The following is a 21,424-nucleotide window of genomic DNA, read 5'->3' as shown; positions in this document are numbered from 1 at the left end:
AGCGCTAATTGCATAAACATGTGCAGGTGCTGCCAGATCTTCCACAATGAACATTTTTCCGATACCTATCGATAAGCACACAGCAAATAACACAAGTGCGTGCACAAAAATTTGTTTTATTTTTCTATTAAGAATTGACAATAATAATAGCTTCGAATCGCTGAAGAATATTTTAGTAATAATTCTATTACAAAAGGCTGGCAGCACGACAGTGCTGTAAAATACCATATTTTGTAGCTTATTCGTGTTGTACACACTTCGTGTCTGTCGTCGGTCGTTCGTCGTTGTCGTCGTCGTCGTGTGTGCAGTTCATGATAAACAATTTAAAATAAATAACAAATTTCATATACTTATGGTGCATTAAAGTAAACAAACTGGCCACAAAAGCAGACCACAAGTGTTAAATTTTAAGCGTGAGTAGATTTTAAACAGATTTATGTGCATATCCATTGGCAAAATTAAGCACAGCAGCAGTGCAATTACGTTTGGTGGAAAGAAAATTTTTTCTTCTCATACTACACTGCTTCGCATTCGCTGCGCGGTGCTGCTGCCGAAAGAGCCTCTTGGCTAGCGTCGTCGTTGTTGTTGTTTTTGGTGTTGTATATGGTTCTGCTGCTGCTGTTACTCTTGCTCTGCAGGGATTTCGATTACAGTTTTATTCTCAGCCTCTCGCCAGTTTTATGCTGCAATGTGTGTATGTGTGAGTGTGTATATGTGCCTGTGTGTCTATATGTGTTTGTGTATTTTTGTGCTGCGCGCGCCATTAATTGAACTAAAAAAAATTGAAAACAATTATAAATACACACAATAAATTCAAATATTTATTATGTTTTGAAAATACTTGAATGTCGCTTATCTCTGCACACAAATTTCTGACATTTTTGCTGCTTGTGCTTTAAACAAAAATCCACTTGAATGTTGTTGCTATTCGTATTGCCACTGCTACTGCTGCTGCTGCTGCTGTTGTTGTTGCTACTGTTGTTTGCCTGGCACAGGTGCGGATTAGCAGAAAGGGGGGCTGGGGTCAGTCCATAGATGCATCTCGGGCGTTCTTTTCTGCTCAGTATTCCTAATTTCAATTAGTCATAATTCAAAACAAATAATTCGTTTATTGTATCTATGATGATTAATGATTTTAAAACGAACCTTCGACCACCTTTTACCTTTATGAGTCAGTTAGAGAGAGCGAAAGAGAGAAAGAGAACGACTATTACTTTGCTCTCTTGTTTCCAGCGCTCTACTCAAACAAATTGTTATCACTAAACCACAACTAGAAAACTCTGTGCTCTGTTATCAATTTCATCACACACCTTCCCATTTAATTTGTTTTGCTTTTTACTGTTTTCCATGTTCCTCCATACACACAGCTGCATTCACAATGCGTGTGCGTGTCTCGATGTGTGAGCATGAGTACATGTGCGTGTGTGGGTGCTCACGCTTATCTACGTCGCGCTGCTTTTGTTGCGCTTCTTTTGGTGCTCTTTTTTCTGTTGTTGTTGTTATCAGAAGCGCGCGCGCAAACCTTCCGTCCAGCGTCAACCGAGGCAGCAGCAATGGAAAGCCATCAGCGTTTTTGTGGGGCGGCACGCACACACACAGGCGTATGTATTAAGAATTGCCTTCGTTACGCCGTTAGACGCTGGCCGCCTCAGTCGCTGCTAGCGCGAGCTTTGACGTCGCGTCGCTGCTTTTTCTTTGTAGAAGGTAACTGAAGCGCAACCCAAGACGTGCACTCATTTCTACGTTGTACTCTCCCCTTCGGGCGATATGGCAACTACAAACGTCTATGTTAATGTTGTTGCTCATGCTGTGCTGATTGATAGAGATGGGAACGTGTTTTGATTCTATACGAATTCTAATTACAAATTCTATGTTATTGATAGAGGTTTTTAGTTAGAAATTTATATTAAATTCGTTTTTTAGTGTAATAAAATATTTTTTTTTTTTTTTTTTGTCTGAATGCAAACAATAAAAAAAAAAAAACATAAATCTTTTTAAGATTATTTTATGCACTATAATTGTATATTTTTATGCTGCAACATTTCATTTTACGACAGAAGCCGACGTGCTCGTGTCAGAATATTAAAAACAAAAAATAAGACTCGTTGCCCACTCTATCTATTGGCTAGGTAGCCAAGTGAGCATAGCGCGAGTGGGTAAAAATAAAGCTCCTGCAATTTCGAAACCTGCTGCATCATCGTAATGCGAAACGGTTTAAGGCCGACTCTGGTAGCAACTGATGCTACTCGTAGACTAGACGATTCGCCAAGCTGATAACATCTCAATTGGAAACTCAGTGGGCTGATTATTAAACGTGCTTTTAAGTATACATATAAAGTTATTTGTATATGTATATATGAAAATGTATGAAAAACAAGTTAATTCTATTAGCAATGCTTTTCTTACAAATTACAATTATTAAATTTTAAAGATTTAGAATATATAGAAAATATTTGTATTTAAGTAACTGTAATCTGTCTAGAAATGTTGGTTAAAAATATATAAGCTAACTCAAGGATTACTCACTTTCCTAATTCTGGCTCAAGATTAACATCATAAAAATATGAAAACCCTTTAAAAAAGGGTATTTATGATTTGGTTAAAAATACACCCTTTTTTTTTACCCCTTCGGTCTATTTGACACGATAAGCATCTGTTTATACAAGCGCTTAATAAAGTTGTTGCCCGTCTATAACACAATAATTATAGTAATATGAAAAAATATAAATAAATTAAAATAAATCCGATTGCGACACGGTCTAAAAATAAGTTCAAATGCGTGTTGACAATTTTTTATACCCTGAACCCATTGAAAATGGGAAATCAGGGTATAATGGTTTTGTTAAAATGTATGTAACAGGCAGAAGGAGGCGTGGCAGACCCCACAAAGTATATATATTCTTGATCAGGGCGACGAGCTGAGTCGATTTAGCCCTGTCCGTCTGTCTGTCCGTCCGTCCGTCCGTCCGTCCGTCCGTCCGTCCGTCCGTCCGTCCGTCTGTCCGTATGTTTGAACGCGTCGATTTCAGAAGATACAAGAGCTAGAGACTTCAACTTTTTTTTAAAATGTCCGTATATATGACGCGGATATCGAGTTTATCACTAAAAAACGATAACTCATTTCGATACTTTTTTATCGATAAAAAACCTTATCGAAGATCACTAAAAAAATGTTATCTCCTACATCTTTCAAGCTAGAGTCTCCAAATTTAAAATGTATATTAAGACGCATGTCATACAATTTCGGTTTTTGTTAAAATTTACCCCCCACCCCCAAATCCACCCCCTCACCATAATCTTTGTAAAAGTCGTATATCAAATACTAGAGACTTGTGCTTCGGTATACACATACATTTAAACAATATGAATACGTTCTGAAAGTTTCATTACGATCGTACGTCTAGAAATTAAATTATTCAACAAATAAGTTCTCCTAATATTGCCAACACTGCAGCGCAACCCAAGCGCAATGTGAGTGTGTGTGTGTGTGTATGCGTGTGTTTGTTTGTGTGTGTATGTGTGTGCGTGTGTTTGTTTGTATGCGTGTGTGTGTGCGTGTATTTTAATGGATGCGTGTGTGTGTGCGTGTGTGTTTGCTAATTATTATTGAAATATCAGTTGCTTGCAGGGTTCAGGGGATCTCGTAGTCGAGCAGTCTCGACTAGAGCTTTCTTACTTGTTTAGCTTTCAATTTTATTTTTATTGCCATTGCGCGGATTATCGCGACAAGAAGATCAAGAGCAGCGCAAAAAGCAATAACAACAATGAAAAAAGAATTAAATATTTATATGGGGGATATCAACAGACTACAAGAGGGACGCCCACAAGCAAACAAAAAATTATTCCAGCTGAAAATAAACTGAAAAAGCGTAAATCACGCTTTCGATAGATTCAAAAATAGTTGTGCAGCGATAAGACCAACCCCGCCCCCGAAAAAAAAACAAAAAGGCTTGGAAGCAACGGGATTACAACTCAGGGCTAAAAGCAAGACATGCAAATTTCAGTTGCTGTGAGGCATGTTGCACAAACTGCGCATAAATCCAATTAATAACATAATTATTTAGGCGAGAGAGGCAAGAAAAGACAGCGAGACCATTTGAGGCTCATTTACAAAATGCCGCTTAAAAGTCGTTAGGTTGCAAGCAGCCTCGCTGCCTAGTGCAGCGTGCAACGTGCAACAACCTGATGCGTAGGCAGTGCATGTGCCGCCTTACGTACCAGCTGGTTAGCTGGTTTCTAATCATGCCACATGCAGCATGCAACCACAAGCTCCACCATTTCGTATGCAAATTATTTTAATTTTTTCTTATTTTCAGTTTATCTTTTTTTTCCCCCGAAATTGAAATATTGACTTTGCGCACTTAATTTTCGCCAACCTGGCAAATTGTGAATTGCCCAATCAAGCTAAGACCAAACCAGCGAATGTCTATGTGTGTGTCTTGTGTGTATAAACAATATGCAACATAAATTAGAATAACCGTTGAACCGTAAAAACAAAATAGACAAGAAACGTAGGCTTTTGGTCTTTAGGCTCTGGTCTCTGGTTTCTGGTCTCTAGTTGTAGTTGGCGGCGTGGGCGTGGATGATTTGAAGTACTCGAGGCAGTTGACTTCACATAATATACAAATCGAAGGCGTCAAACGTTCCGGACGTGTGTGCGACTAGGCAAGAACTTACTTTGCATAGTTAAAAGTTCTTACAGTGCCCAAAATGATTTATGTTCTTTACGATTTGATTTATGGTACAGAGTTGGAAAAAACTTAGATATAGATCTGAAGTGAGGGTAGAACAAAAGTATATATGTCTAAATCTGCGATTTGATTGTGGCACATAAAAACTAGACATTATTTGTCGCAGACGGATATGGTTTTTATGACAGTTGAAGATATATGTAATATTAGCTATGATATCGGGAAGTGTTATAAACTAATAATGGCTTATGAAGGATTTCTAGTATATATGAATTTCATAGATTAACAAATTTAGTTAAGATATTTAATAATGTCCTGTGCTCATATAAGCTGTGTTGATAGCAAACTCATAACATAGAGATAATGATATATAAATTGACACAGTTACAATGAGGATAAATTTAGCATAATATAAGATGAGATGGCTAGCAACTTTTCCAGATCTTTGAAGTGGCGTAAGGGAAATTCATGCTCTGGTAGTGATTGCCACAATAATACATAAGTATAGACAACATAATGAGTATCATATAGTCATGCCCACCTCCAGACAGTTGTCATGAGGATAAATCTATCATGGACATAACTAACTACACAGGCGTATATTCCAATGAAACCTTTGACTCATCCCAGCACATGCAGCTTTCATAAATTTCGCAAGCACTAATCATTTTCGATCGCATGCTAAACTAGATGATAAATTTACAATTAACGTGAAAAGAAGTGTCGTTTCAAGATGATATCAATTCCAGTTAATAGCCAGATCAATCTTCAAATACCAAGAGCTCAGCTCAACTACTACAAAATGCAGGCCAGGCAGGAGCGATAGCTACTGCATATAACTCCCATTTCCATTCTGGGATTGCATTTGAGTGCGCGCAGTCAATGAGCCAAATTGAAGCGAATGGCAGCCAGGGGAAAAACTTATGAAAATGCAACTTTAAACTGTAATAAAGTGGGAAATTACAGCGCATAAATCTCTGTCGCTAAACTGTCAAGTCGAGTGCGCTGCGCTGCTCTGCGCTGTGCGAAACGAAAGTCGGGAGTTAAGTTGGAAATTGAAGCCAACACCCACGCACAAACACACACACACACACACACGCACACAATTTGAATTTACAGTTTTGCAGCTACTGTTGTTGCACATGCAACGACGGCCGACGTTTGCATATTAAATACAACATGGGGCAAGTAGCCGAGGCAGCAGAAGCAGCCAGCAGCAGCGCCACACAAGTGGATGCAATGTTTTGGTGGAGTCTACAACGCGTCGTATCGTATTATGCATTATTATGGTAGTGTGTGTGTGTGTGTGTATGTGCGTGTTTGTTTATTTGATTTCTTTTCTATATATTTATTGTGGAGGCCTGCTCAGGCATTCAGATCGCGCCACACACACGACTCTTGACGACGCTTGGCGCTTCATTGTCCATATAAAACTAATAATTATTGCATTTAAAATCTAATAAATAAATGCATTGACAGTCTGGGAGTTGTGGATTTTCGAATAAACAACAACAAAAAACATGAGGAGAAGGCAGCGACGGGTGGCAAGTGGAACTTCGCTAAATAGCCGCTCCTATTTTAATGGCGCTGCTGCTGCCAGGGCTGCAAAACCAAGATATAACTTTGGTTTATTACTAATATATGCAAGAGATATATGAATGGGCTGATGAGAAATCTGTCATGAACATAACTACACATGCGTATAATTTAATACCCATTTCTATGTTACAATTCAAGCTTTTTTTGTGTAAAAAAAAATCATATATAATACAGAACCTAAACTAGTTCCTAAGCTAATAGTTTATAGTTCATTTTGGGTTGTTCATATGAGGTAATATTAAATTAAATCTCTTGCCAAGGAACTGATCAAACTGAGAAATGTGGACTTTAATTTGAAATACTCTCGAACAAGTTTATTTCCTAAGCTAATCATAGCTAATTTTGGGGTTTTTCAAATGAGGTAGTATTTTAAATCTGTTACCAAGAAACTCATAAAACTGAAAAATGTTAACTTTCATTTGAAATACTCAAGAACTAGTGCAGCTTGGGAGCTGGGTTTACATACATATGTATCTGTTTACTTCCTTAGACGGCTCATCTGGAGCACAAGTTCATAAATATTTCTGCTATTCAAGTCAATTAAAGTAGTTTAATTTTTGATTTGAAATGCCTTAAGTTGCTTTCATGTCTAAGCTCCGTTTAAAGAATTAGTTCTACAGCCCTGTGAGGCGAACGCACAATTCGTGTAATGCTCATCATCAACTTGGACAATTCTTGTGCTCTATGTTGTTGTTGTTGTTGCTGCTGTTGTTGGCTGTGTTTAGTGACAACGTTTGCAGTCGCTTTTGACCATAATCGTTGTACTTGTCATTCGTTGTGTTCGCGTTGCCAACTGCAACGCCAAAGCGCAAACGCACCGACAGTGCAGACGTTGTTGTTGTTGTTGTTGTTGTTGTTACTGCTACTGTTTATGTGTGTGTTAAATACATGTAATTAGCCATGTTTGTGCCATTTAATCCGTTCGGACTCCATGTCCTCCTCACTCTCCATTCTCTGGCGACGCTTTTCTAAGAATTCTTTGCGTTTTGTTTTGGCGCACGCATTAGGCGCCACAAAGCGCGGCCACGTTTAACCCCCAAGCAGCAGAAGCAGTTGCTGCAGTTAGCATTTACTGCAGTAGCAGTAGCAGCAGCAGCAGCAGCAGCCTGCGTTGCCTGCTCGCCTCCTTCGAGTGCAGTTGCGCATACTCCACATATTTATGGGCCATTTAGGCGAGCGCGCGCATCGTGTGGATGCTGTATGTGGCGCAGAGGGTTGGAGGTGTGTGCGTTGCGGCATGCAACAAGCCAACTGGATGGAGCACAGTAAAGGCTCCATTGAGTGAACACAGGGATTTTATATCCACGAGGAAGCTGAATTAAGAATTATTATTTTGTTTCTTACTATTTACTTATTTTTACCTGATTTATTTAAATATAATATACATATATAATATCTGTCAATGATTTATTATATTTTTTTATACCCTTTTATTTTATTATACGATTTTTTTTATAAAAGAAAATAGATTTTGGTTGTTTTAATGAACTGTTCGTTAAGTGGAGTATTCACTGTATTTGATATGTGGTGGTCGCTGGTTACTGCGTCAGTCATTGGCATTGATTGGCAGCTGAACACGCAACAATTGTTGCATGGCGCTGGCGATGGCGACGCCTCATGCTGCAGCAGCAGCAGCATCATCAGCAATTGCAGCCGAGAATCAGAAGCTGCAGCCGATAGTTTAGTTGAAGCTTAGCATATGTTTTTGCATGTATTAAACACTGCACGAAGTTGCCGCAAAGCAGTTGGCAACGCTGTCTCTAGGCTCAATGGAAGCGTGGGCGTGGGCGTGGCCAGAGGGTTGTGTGTTGACAGCTCAATTACATTAGAAGGGCGCAGGGTTAGCGTGCGCTTAAGCAATTAACGCGTCAATTATTTGTAATTAGAATTGACTTAATTTTTGTGTGCTTGCAAAAGGATTTTTACCCTCAATACGGTCTATGTCCACTTTTGGCACGCGCGCTAGATGGAGAGAACAAGCAGAGTTGAGCGAGAGGGATAGAAATAGGAGTGTGTTTGTATGCGCATGTTGCATATGTGTATAATTTGCATGAATGCATAAATTTTTATTGTTGTTTATGTTTGCTAGTGCTGCTGCTGTAAGTTGTTTTTTGTTTCTTGTGTGGGGGTGCGCTTCATGACTATTTTCGGTTTTTACGACAACTGCGTTATGTTACCCATGTTGGCTATAAATTCGCGTTTAGTAGTGTTAAACACGCAATAAAACTAGGCAATATTAAGAGTGGCGCCCCGCGCCTCGAACGCCAAACAGCAGCACACATATCTGGCAACGCCAAATTGCAATTTGACCAAATAGCTTTTGGTTGGCAACGCGGCGTGCAAGAATTTTGTTCATTCGATTTAAATGCTCTGCCCCCTCGCTCTCTCACTCTTATTGTGCACCCTGCACTTGTTGTGGCAGCATTTACAGTTTGATTGCAGCCCACACGTTTGTGTTCACGTGCAGGGCAGCTTGGCGCCCCCAGCTCACCCCTTCACATTAAATACTTTTGATTTGTTTAAAATAAGAATTGTATGTGTGTGTGTTGGTGTGTTGCTTGTGGTTTTTCTACACAAACGGCGGCAGGCAACCACAATACGTCACTCAGCAGTTAGTCAAAACCAGGGCTGCACACTCGGCAACTATCGCTGCCTGTTTTGCATTTGTTACACTACAAAAATTCATAGGTAAGGCTTGAGACCGTATCGTAGCTATCGATTACAATGTAATTTTAACTAGACGATAGTTACTTTGCTCCTGTTCGCATACACACTTACACACACACACACCCAGCCCTGATACTCAGATGCTCGTGCTCAGAGACTTCGTTCAGCTTGTTCTCGTTCGCTCGGTCGCTTCACATTCGTCGTCGATCGTTCGCTTCGTTCAGTTGTGTTTTTGTTTGCGCTTCGCGGGGTTCATTTTGTCGTCTTGCTGCTGTTTCGATCTCAAATTATTGAATGAACTTTTGTATGCGAATATTACGCGCACTTATTTATAAACAATAATAACAATAATATTTAATCAAATTAACTGAAAAGCTCGTTGAACGAAAAATGTAACTCCGTTGACTGTCGTCCGTTGTGTGTATATGTTTGTTGTAATTTAAATACGGCCGCCTGTGTGGAGGGTCTCGCATAACATTTGGATGCTGATTTTATAGATTTGGTATGCGTGTATGTGAGCGTGAGTGGCTGTGTATGTGTTTGTATACGTGTACGTGTACGTGTGTGCTGGTGCGTGTGCCGTGCAGTATAAATAAATAAGAATAATATCTGCAATCTTTGCCATTAAACGTCAACAAGCGCAGAGAAACAACAAGCGCAGCAGAAGTCGCCATCTCCAACGCCGTCGCCGCAACCATCGGAGAACCGTGAAGAACCACACACAGCAACAGCAACAGCTACCAAGTCCGAGCTCTCTTTCTTCGTCCACTCTTTCATCATGTGTATGTTTGATATTTTTTTGGTTTCTGCTATTGATAAGTATACCCTGTACTTGAGTTAGGGAACTTAGTTGTAGTTGTAATTGTAATTGTAGGGTTTACTAATTCTTGTGTATAATGAAAATGTTGAATATCGATATTTATCGGTGTAAGATTTTATAGTTATTGGCCTACATGGGTCATTTATAAAGATTACGTCAATATATTTTTCATGGATTCTAATATTAACCCTTCTACTCTTGACTTCTGTTTTATTGAAAAAAAATGTGGAATTGGAAATATTTCAGATTGGAAATATTTACGAAAATTCCATACATTCAGCAATGAAGCAAACAAAATTATTTAATTGCATTCCGCTTTATCATTTAATATTTAATTATATCCTTTTGGTTTTAATCGAATCTCACCTTTATCAATTTTAAATTTGTGCCAAGTAGTATCTACTAGTCGGGCACACAACACTACTACACTTTGTTTAATTATAATTTCTATTTATTTTTGTTTTATTGATTTCTCGTCTATCTAATTTCTTGACTTTTCCCAACCAAATCAAACTTTGCTTCTGCTCTGCCTTTTGGCTTGTAATTTATCATCATTGCGCTGTGTTCGCTTGCATTATTTGTTTATTTTTAAACACATGTCCCCACATATGCACATACACACACACACGCACGCACACGTACACGTACACATACACATTCACACATGCGCAGGTCCTCCGTCTTCGTTTTTTGACATTTTTCAATGGCAACGGAAGCGTTGCGATAACTTGGTCTTTCCTCTCGCTCTCACACGCACACTCACTCACTCTTGCTGTGGGCATCTCGCTCTGACTTTGGCTACTGCATTTCTTTCGATCTACCTGGCTCTCTTTGATTTACGCTTTATTGTCATTGCCGCATTTATGATTGATTATTGATTGGAATTATATGATACGCATGCGCGAATGCGTGCCTGCCATACAAAATACAAAATCTGTGACTCCTGCTGCCCGACTCCTGCGAATTGTTGCGGGCTTCACTCGGCAGTGGAACGATGCGTCGTCGTTTGAGTTATGAGTTAGGTTGTTAAGATTTTCCCTGTAAGGAATCCCTGGAACTTTACTAGCTGCCCCGTGTAGTGCGTGCTCGCTTCTCTCTTTCTCTCTCTTGTCACGCATTTTATCGATCAGACGGGGTTAATTTGTAATTGAAGTTTACGTTTATTGCTCTTTAATTGTAGTCGCGAATTATTGTCAGTCTGGTGACTGGGCTCAGCCCAGCTCAGCTCAGTTCGGCTCAATAAAAATGTTGTAAATGCTTGCTGAAAGAAGCTTTAAAGGAAGTCAATTGTGCTTCGTAGAGCCTAATGATAAATTAAGACGAGTTAAGATTATTGAAAAGTCTCTTCTACATTTATTACAATGTTGCATTTACTATTATTATAGACTTGGGGACGATAAATGTTTTATTTAATTGATTAATAAGCTATACACATTATTATATTATAACTGTAAGGGACTAGGGATATATAACATATATAGGTTTATCATTTAGTCTATTTTTATACTGGGATTGTTGCGGACTTTTATAATAGTTTTCTTCGTAAAAAATGAAATCTTAAAGTATTATTGAGGCTTCTCTTGTTTTAGCAGCTTTAGAACAGTTAAAGGCAAATCAAATTTTATAATTCTAGGTATAGAGCACTCTCTATATTATTATATAGAGCTTTCATTTATAACCTATCTTTATAATAAATAAAAGTATTCTCTATCTTTTAGTTTTGAACTACATTGTGGTCTCTTCATAGTTCTCTGGAGAATTTCTAAAAAATGTTTTGTATATGAGTTATGTCTTCCAAGTATTTACTTTATTTACCTCTTGTAAATATAAATAATCAATAAGGCCCGATGGTATTTTATTTATTTGCATTGAAAATCTCCCCCTTTTTTTTTTTTGAAGATTAGCAGCTGTGGCAAGTCGGTGGGCTGTTCTTATGAAATACGCCGTAAAACCAACAATGAACTTTGTCAATAAGTCGAAAAGTCCAACACCTGCAGAACGGCTCGTTGATTGGGAGTGTGAGGTACGCCTCAGAGGGGTCAATTATAGAAAATTTGAATGCTTACACACACACACACACACGCGCAGCTCGAGTCGATGGAGCACCAATTTAGGTTTTATGCAAGGCTCTTGCCAGCTGCTCAAATATTGCGATAATTACAAGTGAGCGGGGGGTAGTGGAGTTGTATGGGGGGGGGGGGGCTTAGTAGTTAGTTGACAGGGGGATACCCTGAGGCGTTGTTGACTTTTTGGGGCGGCCGCAAATTGTGGCAGCAACCAAACAAATTGTCAACATACAACATAAAAAAAAACTTAAAAAAAATAAAAACGGGCAACGCCCCGCGTAGGCCACAGAAAAATGTTGAAAATTAATTCACGCGGCGGCTAATTTGGCCAACATGTGCATCTATGTATGTGTGTGTGTGTGTGAGGCGTGTTAGGAGGTGTCCCCAAGTGTTGCACTTGTTGATTTATTGTCGGCATTTAATTGGTTTTGAAATTGGATTTCAAATTTGCCAACCCAAGTGAAAAAAAAAATAAAAATAAAATAAAAATCGTTGAAAATGAAATCGAAATTAATTGCTACAACAAATTTTCTTTCAATTAGATTTTCTCACTTTTATTAAATTGTATCAGCTGTCATCCAAAGCAACAGAGCGGCAGAGGGAGGGAGATAGCACATACTTTGCCTTAGCTGTATTTTCTTTGAGTAATGCGGTTTGCATTGAAATGTCATAATTCAAATGGAATTGTTGTCTTTACCGTTAACAGTAATGCGTACCCGGTCAATAGTGGCCGAGGGGTGTACCATGGATGGGATGGCTGGTGGGGCAAACGGGCGTCGCTTTGGTGCTGACAAGTTGCACAGAACATTGGCTCATGGTGTTATCTCTGCCATGTGCTAATTATGATGTACGTCGAGCTGATCGGTAATGCACTTTACTGTGGCTCGCACAGTGGGGCAAAGGGGGCTTAGAAGTAGAGCTAAATGGAGTATTGGTATATGAGATAGAATTGATATAAGAAATTGGTTTATTTATTAATATTGGCACTAGTACTTGCATTTTCATATACTAAATACTAAATACTAAAAATTAAGCCCAATGATGATCATAAATATTATATAATATAGTTGTATTAATATTAATATTAGCATTAATGTTAGCATCTTTCTTTCCTATTAGCATTATCATTGAAATTACTAATAGTAATATTATTATTAGTAATATCACTGATTTTACTATTACCATTAATTCAATGTATTAATTAATATATGTATTAACCACTTGCTCATGGTAATAGCAAAATAAAATAATAGATTATTTATTCCAAGAATTTGGCATTATGTATTACTATTATTATTGTCAGCTCTTGCTCTATTAGTCACAACTCTTGTTCCTTACCACAGAATTTCTATTGTCTTCAATAAATGATTGTGTACTTCTTCCAAATCAGCCCTACAAAATCTATTCACTTGCTCTAAGCTTTGGTACCATAAACTCCTCCACAAAAACCCTTTGTTTACTCTCATGTTTTTGAGAAACCACAATAAATTCGAGCACCTCATAAAAGCTGTCGTTAAAAAGATTCTTAGAAGTTCCATTCAATTGGGGACAATACGTCACATGCCTTTATTATTACTATATATAATTCGTCGAATAGATTAAAATATAATATATGAGCAGGTACTTTACGTTAGCCAGCCAATAAATAGCTATTAACTTAATTTGTGATTTTTCGTATTTTGTATTTTGGATCATTACAATGAGTCAGCGACTTATTTCACTGGCCCGGCCTCTCGAGTCACACTTGCCTCGAAGATGGCCATAAAACTGGCATTTCTCAAGCATAAAATTAATTTGCCTTGTGCATGAGCAAAGCACAGCAAAGCAAATCGAAATGAAGTGAGTCAGTGTGAGCGTCAAAGCTATTGGCATATTTCAATAAATTATTAACTAAAATTGGTAAAAATGTATTTTGATAAATACGTGAATATAAATTGATGCCTAGCTATGGTTTAAGAGTAATACAACTGAAAAACGATTAATCGATAAAACGTATTTAATATTTATAAAGATCTTTGAGTTTCTTCAATAAATTCAAATCGTTAGTCAACACTTTTTTAAGCTGTCGAATTCTTATTGGAATTACATAGAGTCCAATACAATTTGGATATATTTTACAGTTTATTTGTTAGACAAATAGGAATTGCAATCTTGTTTCCTCATTCTAATTGGCACTTGCACTTTTCTTATTAGATTCTCGCCCACTGTCCAATGAGATTTGAATACGTTTTGTCATTTCTCTCTGTGTGTTGGCAACTGACGTCAGATGTGAGATAAAAGTCTCTCCCTTGAAACTGAATTCTTATTAATTAGTTAAAATAAAATAATTTCCAAGCCATATGAAAATGAATTCTTATTAAAAACACTTGTGTATTTTGCATTTGCCGATTCATATCTCTAGAGAGTATTATTCTTTTCAGTATAGAGATATAGAAATTAAATTTAACGATTTGCATGCAATGGACGCCGACCTTGATCAGTGTAGCGGAGGGGGCGGAGTCAAGCATGATTTGTGCCTGGCAGCAACAGCAACAGCAACAGCAACAACAACCATTTGAGACCCCTCCTTTGGCTTCCCCTTTCAATCAATCAGACAACGACTTCATTTGAAGCTGGGCACATGGCCAAGTCTATTGTGGGCGTTGCTTAAATCCAATCTAATCGTGGCTTTATATATATACATATGTGTATATCACTTTTATTGATATTGATGTGTGTGTGCGTATGTAAATTCATGTTGTATGTCTAACGTATTTGCATTGGTCTATTCACAGACTATCCGCCCGTTGATAGTTATACCGGTTATCGGGTAACTCCACCCCAAAACAACAACAACAACAACAACAACAGTAGTAGTGGTATCAACAACAACAATAATAATAACAACAACAACAGCAGTAGTAGCAGCAACAACCAACACCACCACCACCACCACCACCACCAACACATCCACAGAATGGACACCGATGATGTCGAGTCGAACACGAGCAGCGCCATTACCACATTGGGCACCCTCTTCTCATTCCAATCGCCGGCCGTCAAAAAGTTGTTGGGCTGGAAACAGGGCGATGAGGAGGAGAAATGGGCCGAGAAGGCCGTCGACAGTTTGGTAAAGAAGCTCAAGAAGCGTAAAGGTGCCATCGAGGAACTAGAACGTGCCCTATCCTGCCCCGGTCAGCCATCCAAGTGTGTGACCATACCACGATCGCTCGATGGACGATTACAGGTAAGAGTGAAAGGGGAGCAAGAGCTAAAGATATATATATATATAAGATATATATATAAGGTATCGGAAATAGGGGCAGATAGTTTAGTTAGTAAAATTAGTAGTAAATGCTGTAGAGCCTTTAGATATATAGTAGATGAAGATGTAGGTATTAGTTGAAGAAATATGCAATTTGCAGTGAATATAGTAGTAACAATAGATGAATAGTAGTAGAAATATGCAAATAGTAGCAGATATAGTAGTAACTGTAGATAAATAGTAGTAAAGATATGCAAATAGTAGCAGATATAGTAGTAACTCTACAGTTACTACTGCTTACGCAAATAGTAGTAGAAATAAGCATTAAGTAGTAGATTAAATAGTACTAATAGAGAAATACTAGTATACATAATAGTAGTAGCAACTAAAGATAAATAAAAGTAGTATAGTAAAAAATAGTAGTATTAACTATGTTAGATTAAATTAGTTAGGGTTAGTTTAGTTATGGTCGAAAATAGTATGTTTCGGTAAGTGATAGTAAATAGTAGTAGATACAGTAGTACTCATATATACATATATTTTATAATTTAGGCATATGACATTAGTGATATAATAGATACAGAGTAAATAAAGCGCAGATGTACGAAGTAGTAGTTTAAGTAGTATAATTTAAATGAATATACCCAAGAATTGTCTTTCTTTCAAATTCATATTGCTTGTACTAAAAGTTAACAGTTTAACTGTTACTTAAACAGTCATTAGCATTTTCAAATTTTCAATTCAATGATTTAATCCGTTTCTTCTATTCTTGCCCCACTCAGGTATCTCATCGCAAAGGCCTGCCGCATGTGATTTATTGCCGCGTTTGGCGCTGGCCGGATCTACAGTCGCATCACGAACTGAAACCGCTCGAATTATGCCAATATCCGTTCAGCGCCAAACAGAAGGAGGTCTGCATCAATCCGTATCACTACAAGCGCGTGGAGAGTCCAGTATTGCCGCCAGTTTTAGTGCCGCGTCACTCGGAATTCGCGCCGGGTCACTCGATGCTCCAGTTCAATCAGATGGCCGAGCCGAGTATGCCGCACAATGTGAGCTACTCGAACAGCGGCTTCAACTCGCACAGTCTCAGCAATAGCAACACCTCGGTGGGCAGCCCCAGTTCCGTGAACTCCAATCCGAATTCACCGTACGAGAGCCTGGCTGGTACACCGCCGCCCGCTTACAGCCCCTCCGAGGATGGCAACTCCAACAATCCGAACGATGGCACACAAATGCTCGACGCCCAGATGGGCGATGTGGCTCAGGTTAGCTACTCGGAGCCGGCCTTTTGGGCATCCATTGCCTACTATGAGCTCAACTGCCGTGTCGGCGAGGTGTTCCACTGCAATAATAATTCGGTGATTGTCGACGGCTTCACGAATCCATCCAACAACTCCGATCGCTGCTGCCTCGGCCAGCTGAGCAATGTCAATCGCAACAGTACCATAGAGAATACACGCCGTCACATAGGTACGTGGTTACATTAAGTTAAAATTTATATTAATATATTGATAATGATTATATTAATTTACATTTTTTAGGTAAAGGCGTTCATCTGTACTACGTAACCGGCGAGGTCTATGCCGAATGCTTGTCCGATTCAGCGATATTTGTACAGTCGCGCAACTGTAACTATCACCATGGCTTCCATCCGAGCACCGTTTGCAAAATACCGCCGGGCTGCTCATTGAAGATCTTCAACAATCAGGAATTTGCTCAACTGCTGTCGCAATCGGTGAACAATGGCTTCGAGGCCGTTTATGAGCTGACGAAAATGTGCACGATCCGCATGTCATTCGTGAAGGGCTGGGGAGCCGAATACCATCGGCAGGATGTGACATCGACGCCCTGTTGGATTGAGATACATTTACACGGGCCGCTGCAGTGGCTGGACAAGGTGCTCACACAGATGGGGTCGCCGCATAATGCAATAAGTTCCGTATCCTAAAGACAAAATCGGGGAAACTTTGAGAAAAGAAAAGAGGGAATCGATTGGAGAAAGGAAATAACAAATACAGACACAGAAACACACACACACACACGCACACCTGCGGGCATAGTGAGCTATGCTAAAAGACGTGTTTTAGTTATGTGTGCGTGTGTGTGTGGATATATATGCCTTACACACATATATATATATAAAGATAGATATATATGTATAAAGAAAGATATATAACTAGTTATATATTAGACAGCTACTCAACCCGCCTCTCGCCCAACTACACATACTTATCTATTTTATAGTTTAAACATATGATTTTCTATGCGAATGTCATTCCTTATGCAACAAATTGAAAACTATGTTGAAGCAAACAAGCAAGCAAAAGAAAAACTAACTACAATTTGATCTATATATATACACACCTATATATATATATAAATATGTAACTATTTACTATTATATATAATGATATATGCCCGATTGGCAAATGTTGTTCAAATCTATTTCAAGTGCTACTTATGTGTCATTGCTTTAAAAGAATAGCAAAGCAAACAGAATAAACCTAACTAAATATATATATATACATAAAGGTATAATTATATATATATATATTTTGAAAATACTTATGTAGGGCAAGTTTTAAACAACTTTTATGCAATACATTTCTTAAAAACTAAAGGAAAACAACACAAAAGTTACGCTTAACTAATTGATGATCTTGTTTATGATTAAGTACAATTTGAAAAAAGAAAAACAAAACAAAAAAGGAAAATTTAATTTTAATACACGTTTGCCTTAGTTTAGTTTATATTTTTGCTTTCTTTTTTATATATTCTAGTTTATTTGCAAAAAGAAAAGCAGAACAATTTTTTTCGCTGGTTTTTTTAAAAAAATCTCGTCAATGATTTTCTTTATTTGTGCCGAAAAACTCCCATTTTGTTTATAAGTAGTTTTAATGACTTAATTTTTTGAAATAAAACAAAAAACAGTTTTGCCTTCTAAACTACTTGTAGAAATAATATTGATATACATATACATATATATATTTATGTATAAGCTGTAAATTAATGGCTTAAATGCGTGGAAAAAACACTAGTATATTTATATACATGTAATAATTGTGCCTAAACACATTTTACTTGCGCTTTCATTGTTTTATGTTAACAGAAAAAATCAAATGAAAACAAAATTTTTAGTTTAGCTTGGAAGTATTGAAAACAAAACAAAACACAGTAAAATGTTGCCTTAAAGTTTACAGTTACAATGCCTTACACACACTGTTTTGAATTGCCTTTTGCGAGCTTTGTGCAGCGCTGTTTTATGTAAAACTATTGTAATAGAATTTTGAAAATTTAACGTAAAATAAAGACAAGAAAAAACATTTCATTTAGCTAGATCTGGCATCGCTAAACACACTACATATGCAGCTGACAGCATTAGTTGCTTTATTGTTTAATCCATGGCCCTCTACTTTGCTCTAATTACTGCTTGACTATGCTGGTCTTTGGTAAACAAGCAGTTAATTACTTTTTATGGCAGTCTGGCCACACCACACATTTATACTGCCTTCTCTTTATCGATATACCGCAGGCGAAGTGTGTTTAGTGTACACTCGATAAACAGCTGACATTTGCTGAGAAGCTATATATATTGCTGTTTTCCCCAACTGGTCACATTTTTTTAGCTGTGAAATTTTGTCAACATGGGCGATCCGGCAGTCTACGATCCATTGGAAATATTAACAAATAAAGGTAACCGGCAGCCTACATTCTTGTCGCCAATATGGAATCCAATGGCCGGCGCCATAGGCGGTTTCGGCGCTGCACTATTCATCAACTGGGGCTTCCGTAAGCCTGTTCTCGCTGGTAAGTTTGCGACGCACGACTGTGACGTAACATTGTTTTTCTGTTTTAAATATGTAATAACTAATTATAATTTATGTACAGGCATTCAAAAGCATATTTTGTTTACACTCATCGGCGGCGGAGCTGGCTACTACCTGGATAACAAGCGCGACGAGTATCTGGCCAAGCGCGACGCCGTGCTTCGGCATTACGTTGAACTGCATCCCGAGGACTTCCCTAAGACAGGTGAGATTAATTTTGTTGCTAAAACTTTACAGATTCATTGAAAACTATTCTCATATTTCACTTTCAAGATCGCAAGAAGTACGCCGACGTTTTGGAAAGTTGGGTGCCAGTTCGCTAAGTACTCGATTGATGCTTAAATGTATACGGAGCAAGCCCTGCTTCGAAACAACATTTTATAGTTAATTAAAAGGCTTTAATTGTAATACATATGAATAAACAACTGTAATGAAGGCGTTTGTCTGCATTTCAAGTGTTTTATGCAGATTTAAATGCAAGCAGAATCATGCGGCAGTGTTACCAGCCCTTGGAAGCAAGAAGGCGCGCTTTTTGAATGCAATTTAAAAGCTATCCTGATCGTAGCAAACATGCTATTACAATTTTGCTATGTATTCAATTTGTATTTAATAATTACTTAATATGTATATCCTACTATTAATTTTATAAATATTCTCCCTAGCTTTGCCACTGCAACTTTAAGCTAAGTTCGGTATTTTCAGACGGGCAAATTTAAGCTCTTCGCATTTTTCCGAAAAAATACCACCGTTGCGCTTTTGGTGTTCAGGTCACACTACCGCGATTTCAGATTCAGTTTCCGGTGAATCGTTCTGTTCGTAGGATGTGGAGACGCATCGTTCAAACGCGAGCATAAACTGTAATACCATCGGAGGTTAGAAAAATAAGGCAAATGAACGCGCCAAAAAATCAATAGATTTAAATACAAAGTAAATATAATAAATTTCATTAATAAAAAAAAACATTAAGAATTGTGCTGAAACCCAAATTGCTTTTTAACAGGTCCCGTACTAATTACGTGCGCGAAATTTAGTGTGTGAGTGCGCGTTCGTGTGATTGTGTGTGTGTTGTGCAGTTAGGATTTTACCGTTACAAATTAGGAGAAGCGAAAATCAGCGACGTAAGAAACGGCGCGAATTCTTTCGGCGTGTGAAAGTGAAGTAAAAGCAAAAGTAAAGCAAAACGAAAACAACACTCCACTTGGCACACAAATTATTGATAATTAACTAAAAACTAATTAGCTGGGCTATTAGTATTTTGTTGCTGCTATTTGTTTTTTGTTATTTACTATCAACCTTTGAGCAAGAGCAAGCGCCAAGCTCAAACCCAGCAGCCGCCGCAGCAGCAACAACAACGACGCAGTTTCTGGAAAGGCGAATTCACTACAACCAAAGCAACAACAACAACAAAAGCTTTAGTCTTTGACCAAAGGCCGTCGGCTTTTCTTTTTATGCAAAAGGAAGCAAAAAATCTCTTATTTTTTGCGAGCATCAACATAGCAAACCGTTATGTCTAAGGTAAGCGCAATCATCTAAAGCTTAGAATTTAATTTTATTGAAACAATTATTTAGTTATTTATGTGCAGACGGCTCGGCGCTGTGTCTATGCCGTACTCCTCTCACACGTAGCACTTCATTTGCTCTCCCTTTCTGCCGCGCTCCTTACGGCTGCTTTGTCAATATGGATTTCATTTGATTGCGTATGCGTGTATGTGTTTGGGGGTGACTATGTGTGTGTGTGTGGGGGAGTTGATTTTCTCTTGTGTTTGTATAAATTATGCATATTTGTGGTTTTTGCCAATTGGGGGCTGCTGCTGCCGCTTTGCTGGGGATGGTAGTTCGGCCGGGAGAGGGCACATTGATTTCTTGAGTTTGGTTCTTCCAAATTTCTCCCCCTTAGGGGAAAGGTGCAATTTTTATGGCGTGTAAAATTGGCAACAAATGTTAAGAGAGCCAGGGTTAGGTACATGTAGATGTGTGTGTGTGTGTGAGTGGGTGTGTAAAAACTCACATAAATTGCAAGAAAGTTCGGCAAGATTGTAACGGGAATTGGTCTTGATGGCATTTGATGGGCATAATACATCTCTTTCCGCTTGGTCCCAAGCGGGATTTGAGCTATAGAAAATTATATGCATTTATATTTAAAACATTCAGTATTCCTATGCCTTATCTTATTAATGTTTATGTAGAGCAATATTAATTTTCAAGTAAAATTAAAAAAAAAAATAAAAAAAAAACATTTGTATAACGTTAATCTTGATACGAAATATGTTTCTTCAAGAGCAACGTCATCGACTTTCAAAAGTATTTATACTATTTGTGATCAGGTTAAACAGCTGAGTCAATAGAGAACAAAGTCTGGTCTTGAGTTTCTATGCAAACTAATCGCTCCCACTTAAAGTATATGCATATAAATATAACAAATATGTTAAATAAGAGTGGAAAACATTTGCTTTCCTCTATATCTAAAGTCGACTTACAACTATATGAAATTTTTGCTGTTATATATC

At 38.0% G+C, this 21,424-nt stretch overlaps 3 protein-coding genes and 1 long non-coding RNA gene across 5 annotated transcripts in view; 3 read left to right on the top strand and 1 right to left on the bottom strand.

Moving 5' to 3' along the window:
- Positions 1-240: 240 nt before the first annotated feature.
- On the top strand, positions 241-18,035 carry Mad (mothers against decapentaplegic homolog 1). 2 transcript variants are annotated; one of them, XM_089257576.1, is made up of 4 exons: positions 241-413; positions 14,618-15,069; positions 15,870-16,560; positions 16,632-18,035. In XM_089257576.1, the coding sequence occupies exons 2-4, from the start codon at positions 14,800-14,802 to the stop codon at positions 17,036-17,038; spliced, it is 1,368 nt and encodes a 455-aa protein (XP_089113702.1). In that variant the 5' UTR covers positions 241-413; positions 14,618-14,799; the 3' UTR covers positions 17,039-18,035. The 2 variants fall into 2 exon arrangements, with proteins under 2 accessions (XP_089113702.1, XP_030240527.1); XM_030384667.2 differs by lacking the exon at positions 241-413 and adding an exon at positions 9,153-9,739.
- LOC115562706 (uncharacterized) lies at positions 299-1,738 on the bottom strand. The gene is made up of 2 exons (XR_003980216.2): positions 842-1,738; positions 299-772 (listed from the first exon to the last, which is right to left on the bottom strand). It is a non-coding gene; the product is annotated as an uncharacterized LOC115562706 (long non-coding RNA).
- A 601-nt stretch (positions 18,036-18,636) lies between the features above and the next one.
- ND-B14.5B (NADH dehydrogenase (ubiquinone) B14.5 B subunit) lies at positions 18,637-19,352 on the top strand. Its single transcript, XM_030384671.2, has 3 exons — positions 18,637-18,897; positions 18,979-19,122; positions 19,191-19,352. Exons 1-3 carry the CDS (start codon positions 18,735-18,737, stop codon positions 19,238-19,240), a joined length of 357 nt encoding a protein of 118 aa, XP_030240531.1. The 5' UTR covers positions 18,637-18,734; the 3' UTR covers positions 19,241-19,352.
- Positions 19,353-19,728: 376 nt separating this feature from the next.
- The window catches only part of toc (toucan), a 109,748-nt gene continuing 108,052 nt past the window's right edge, over positions 19,729-21,424 (top strand). The window contains exon 1 of the mRNA XM_089257575.1: positions 19,729-20,432. Within this exon, the coding sequence (XP_089113701.1) occupies positions 20,424-20,432 (9 nt within the window). The 5' untranslated portion in view covers positions 19,729-20,423. The remainder of the gene's footprint in view (positions 20,433-21,424) is intronic.

This window comes from Drosophila navojoa, chromosome 3 (genome assembly GCF_054131105.1).
Source record: "Drosophila navojoa isolate 15081-1374.11 chromosome 3, UAZ_NAV_1.0, whole genome shotgun sequence".
NCBI classification, from domain to species: domain Eukaryota; kingdom Metazoa; phylum Arthropoda; class Insecta; order Diptera; family Drosophilidae; genus Drosophila; species Drosophila navojoa.
This window is presented reverse-complemented; position numbering and strand designations above follow the sequence as displayed.